The sequence below is a fragment of the Lynx canadensis genome, chromosome E2 (assembly GCF_007474595.2).
Source record: "Lynx canadensis isolate LIC74 chromosome E2, mLynCan4.pri.v2, whole genome shotgun sequence".
In the NCBI taxonomy this organism is placed as follows: domain Eukaryota; kingdom Metazoa; phylum Chordata; class Mammalia; order Carnivora; family Felidae; genus Lynx; species Lynx canadensis.
The window spans coordinates 49097663-49102604 of NC_044317.1; the positions used below are offsets into that span (position 1 = coordinate 49097663).

At 56.5% G+C, this 4942-nt stretch overlaps 1 protein-coding gene across 7 annotated transcripts; it reads left to right on the top strand.

Annotated features, from left to right (window-relative positions):
- The first annotated feature begins 412 nt into the window (after positions 1–412).
- On the top strand, positions 413–2992 carry ZNF575 (zinc finger protein 575). Of its 7 annotated transcripts, none has more exons than XM_030299601.2 (4): positions 413–504; positions 785–899; positions 1277–1474; positions 1947–2992. In XM_030299601.2, exons 3-4 carry the CDS (start codon positions 1393–1395, stop codon positions 2603–2605), a joined length of 741 nt encoding a protein of 246 aa, XP_030155461.1. In that variant the 5' UTR covers positions 413–504; positions 785–899; positions 1277–1392; the 3' UTR covers positions 2606–2992. The 7 variants fall into 7 exon arrangements, with proteins under 7 accessions (XP_030155461.1, XP_030155458.1, XP_030155460.1 ...); XM_030299598.2 differs by having other exon boundaries at positions 1318–1474; XM_030299600.2 differs by having other exon boundaries at positions 785–880; positions 1219–1474.
- The last annotated feature ends 1950 nt before the right edge of the window (positions 2993–4942 follow it).

Sequence of the window (4942 nt, forward strand, 5' to 3'; positions counted from 1 at the left end):
GCAATTCCCTCCGGAGAGTGAACTCAGGCTCCCAACGAATTCTCGAAAGGAAGGGGGACACAGAGAGGGAAGGTGCCTATGCTGGGCAGTGTCTCAGTGATCTCTAAACCCAGTTTCCCCGAGTTAGGTCCTGCACGTGCTTGACTCCACTCAGCCACCGTAGGCCCCGCAAGCCGCAGTACACTTTCCTATGGCCCTTAGACTAGCTCCGCGCTTGCTCACCAACTTGCCTGCCTCGCGTACCCACCCCTTCGATTTCTTCTCCCGCGGCAGCCTCAGCTGGCCGCGACTGCGCATGCGTACTGACGCCCCCACCGGGCCCCGCGTGGGAGGAGTGGATGGAAATGAGGCTGGGCAGAGCAACTCGCGCACCCTCCCTCCCCTCCCGTCGCTGGGCGCGCGCCGGGAGGTGCAGCTCCGCCGCGTCCGAGGGCAGCGCAGCAGCTGCAGCGGCCGCTGCGGGAGGGGCCCGGAGCCCCGCCCCCGGGGAGGGGCCTTCCGCAGGTGAGCCGGGCTCGGGTCCGGGCCTGGATGCCTGGGTCTTCGGGAAGTGGATTGGGGGCTGGACGCCAGGATCTCCCGGAAAAGAATCGGTTGGAGTCCTGATGCATAGGTTCCGGAGGGACTGCATTGGTGCCTGAGCCTTGGTAGGGTGCATTGGTGCCCGAATGCCATGATTCCGAGGGGTGCACTGAGGCCCGGACGCCTGAGACCCCGAAGGAGAAATCCATTAGGCGTCTCTTAATCGCAAGACAGGCCACATTCTTTCTGCATCTCCCTCCAGGTCTCCCCTCTACCCTCCACGCTGGGGATGAAATTTAGCAACAAGAAGGAAGCAGTTCACGCGGCGTCCATGGACTGAGACTAAACCGCGACTCCGGTAAAGCTACCTATTGGCGGTGAATCCCGCCCACTGAGCTCAGGCCCCTCCCCTGGGACAGAGTTGTAAAAGACCCGCCCACCCCGCTGGAAGGCCCCTCCCCTGGGTCTGAGTGGCTTTGGAGCCTATTTATATGGCCCCGCCCATTCCCGTCTTAGTTTCCACTGCTGGGAGGTTCTAATGGGGGGAGGTCCCGCCCACTGTGGATCCAGGCTTCGGCAGCTCTGCGCTCAGGACAGCCCCAGAGTTTAAGTTGTAGAGGCCTCGCCCACTCCGTTCAAGGGCTCCAAGCCTGGGTCTAAGTTGCAAAGGGTCACGTTTGCATAAACCCCCGCTAGTTGTGCTTTTAGGCTCCGCCGGCCCGCAAGCAACACCTGCCCTGCCTTTGGATTCCAGACTTAAGACCTCGCTCCTAAAACACTGGTCCGTGATTTTAGGCCCTATAGCCTATCCCCATCAGCCTGATCATCACCGGCGTGGCCTAGCTCCCTCTGGGTTCCTGGGCCAGCAAGATGCTGGAACGAGATGCGGAGTCCGCGGCCGGGGACACGGATCCTAGTCCCACCGGCAAGGAACCTATAACCAAAGGAGGAGGTGAGAGCAGTCCCGCCTGTGAGTAGGGGGCATTCTACAGGAATTGGGGCCAAGAGAATCACATTTTGAGGGAATCTCAGGGCGAAAGTTTGAAGGCCTAGGGTGATGGCCATTTGGGTTGCTCCGAATCGCGTTCTGGGGAATCGTACTATTTGGCGTTGGGGAAATTCAGTGATCATTTTTGGGGCTCAGAAAATTAAAGGAGGGTCAGGGGGTTTGATATGTGGAATTTCAGGGTGATCACTTGGGAATGTACTAGAAACGAACATCTTAGTCGCTTTGGGGTTCCAGCTCCGTAACCCTTTGGAGCCCCTTAGGATGATCATTTGAGGAATCTCAGTATGACCCTTGAGTGTCCAGATACACTCCAAGTATCAAGGCTGGGACGGGGTGGGGGGCAGGGGAGGGAAGCCTGGCCTAAATTCAGGTTGTTGGCTGATGCCTGGAGCCCACCCGCCCTCCTGTCCTGTAGCTCCCCACCAGGGCTCGCCGCAGAAGCCCAGCCAGTCGGTTCCCGGGCCTGCCACGTCCGCGGGGGCGCCTTCTCGACCCCGCCGGCGGCCCCCGCCCCAGCGCCCGCACCGCTGCCCCGACTGTGACAAGGCCTTCTCGTACCCGTCCAAGCTGGCCACGCACCGGCTGGCACATGGCGGCGCCCGCCCGCATCCGTGCCCCGATTGCCCCAAGGCCTTCTCCTACCCCTCCAAGCTGGCAGCTCACCGCCTCACGCACAGTGGTGCCCGCCCACACCCGTGCCCACACTGCCCCAAAGCCTTTGGCCACCGCTCCAAGCTGGCCGCCCACCTCTGGACCCATGCGCCTGCCCGCCCCTACCCGTGCCCGGACTGCCCCAAGTCCTTCTGCTACCCCTCCAAGCTCGCAGCCCACCGCCACACCCACCACGCCACCGACGCCCGCCCTTATCCTTGCCCGCACTGCCCCAAGGCTTTTTCCTTCCCCTCCAAACTGGCCGCCCATCGCCTGTGTCATGACCCCCCCACGGCGCCGGGCAGCCAGGCCACGGCCCGGCATCGCTGCTCCAGCTGCGATCAGGCCTTTGGCCAAAGACGCCTCCTGCTCCTTCACCAACGCAGCCACCACCAGGCTGAGAGCCAGGGCGAGCGCGAGTGAGCCCTCCCCTTGGCTCACAGCGCCCCCCTGCCGCCCGCCCAGGTCAATGAAGAGGTGGCATTTCTAAGCTGGGCTGTATGGACTCGCCTCTGCTCCACGCTGGGCTCAAACTTACCGGGCTGAGGACTTCTGCTCACCTGTTTGGGGAAGGGAAAGGTGTCACCCATAGTTAGCACTGGGCCCCAAACTATGGGTTTGGAGCTGTGGGTTGAAAGCAAGTCCTGGCTCCGGTTTTTTCCCTCCTATTCATAAGGCAAAAGTAAAAAGTCTTGCTAGCACCGGGGGTTGGTGAGGAATGTGGGGAAACAGGGTCTCTCCTTATTGTGAGTTAAATTGGTGCCTGCATTTTGGCCGTTTCGACTGTATCTATAAAAAATTTTAAATGCACACATGGTCGTGTCAACTATTCCACTTCTAGGAACTTATCCTGTAGATAAACTCAGCACGTTGAAATAGGCGTAAGGGTAAGGATGTCCACAGTGGGATGGTTGTGGCCAAAGATGGGAAACCATCCAAGTGCCCATTGGTAGGGGACCAGCTAATAAATTCCCGTAGGGCCACAGAATGGACTATGTTGCCGTAGGAGAAAAAAAAAAAAAAAGTCTGTACAGATGGGGAAAGAGTCCCTAAATATACTAAATAGTGAAAGCAAGAACAAAGGGTATATTACCAAGAGAGAAAACATTTTTTTAAGTATTTATTTTTGGGGAGGTCACAAGCAGGGGAGGGGCACAGAGAGGGAGACACAGGATCTGAAGCAGGCTCTGCGCTGACAGGCTGACATCAGCGAGCCTGATGCAGGGCCCGAACTCCTGAACCTCGAGATCACGACCTGAGCTGAGCCGAAGTCGGACACACTCAACCGACTGAGCCACCCAGGTACCCCAGTATAATTTTTTTTTAAAGCTCAAGCTTTAGAGCCAGCCCTGACCCACTACTGGGGGACCTTGGACAAGCTTTGACCCTTCTCTGGAGTCAGATGCCTTATCTAGAACATGGGAGTGTTATAAGGCCTTTATAAGGACGCAGGCATCATCTCTGGCAGTCACTTCCCTCCTGAAGCCTGTTTCTCCTGCTATAAAGTAAGAATGACTGAGATAACCTGGAGCTGCCCTTCACTCTTCAGATGTGTATTAAGTGCCCACAGTGTGCTGGCCCCTGCCCAGGGTGGTGGGAACACACCAGTGAACAAGACAAGCCTGGTCTAGTGAGGGAAGCGGGCACTAATCAAGTAGGGACCAAGAAAAGAAAAGAAAAAAAAAAAACCCTAAAGCGGGGCGGGGGGGGTGGGTAGGGGAGGCAGCCACCACCAAGAATTATTTCAATGTTGACATGGCCAAAGACGCCATTCAATGAATGACATCCGTGGCATGGGCTTGGGAACAGGCCAGTGAAAGAGAACCGGGAGCTCAGAAACAGACCTGTGCTTACCGGGGGTCCTGACTAGTGACAATCCCCACATGTCCATGAGGGCCTGACAGTATATGTTTGTAGGTTTTGTAGGCCACGGTGTCTGCTACAACTACCCCCACTCTGACGCTGTGGTACAAAAGCAGCTGTACATGTTATGATACATGGGTGAATGAGTGTGGCTGTGGTCCAGTAAAACTCTGCAGAAATAGTAGGTGGGCTGGGTGTTGCCCATGGGATGTCATTTGCAGATCTCTGCTGTCAGTGAGTGGGGAAAGGACAGGCTAATCTGTGAACCAGCTGAGAGGTACGGAAAAAAAAACCAAGTGGGACCCTGTGGAGGCAGAATAATGGTCCCCCAAAGAGGTCCACGTCCTAATCCCCAGGACGGGAGCATGTTAGTTTACACATGGCAGAAGGGACTTTGCAGATGTGATTAAGGATCTTGGGCGTGGTTAGGCAGAATACTGGCCCCCCAAAGATGTTCAGTCCCTAATCCCTGAAACCCACAAATATGCTATGGGGCGAAGGAGAATTATGGATGAAGGAATCAAAGTTGCTAATCGGCTGACTTTAAAGGAGGGAGATTATCCCCTTGAGATGGGGAGATTATCCTGATTATTCCAGCCCCCCCTCCCCCACCAACGTAACCAGAGGGGTCCTTATATGGGAAAGAGGGGAGCAGAAGGGTCAGAGGCCATGTGACAATGGGAGCAGAGACTGGAGGGATGCAGGGCCATGGGGCAAGGAATTCAGGCAGCCTCTAGACACTAGAAAAAGTAAGGAAATGGATCCTCCCCGGAAGGCACACAGCCTTGCACACCATGATTTTAGCCCACTGAGACTGACATTGGGCTACCACTGACCTGCAGAACTGTAAGAAAATAAATGTGTGTTGTTTAAGGCCCCTAAGCTTGGGATAGTTTG

Coding starts and splice junctions, on each gene's coding strand:
- ZNF575 (XM_030299601.2), top strand. CDS start 1,393: ATGCTGGAACGAGATGCGGAGTCCGCGGCCGGGGACACGGATCCTAGT. Junction 1,475..1,946: donor ACCTATAACCAAAGGAGGAG/GTGAGAGCAGTC, acceptor CCTGTCCTGTAG/CTCCCCACCAGGGCTCGCCG.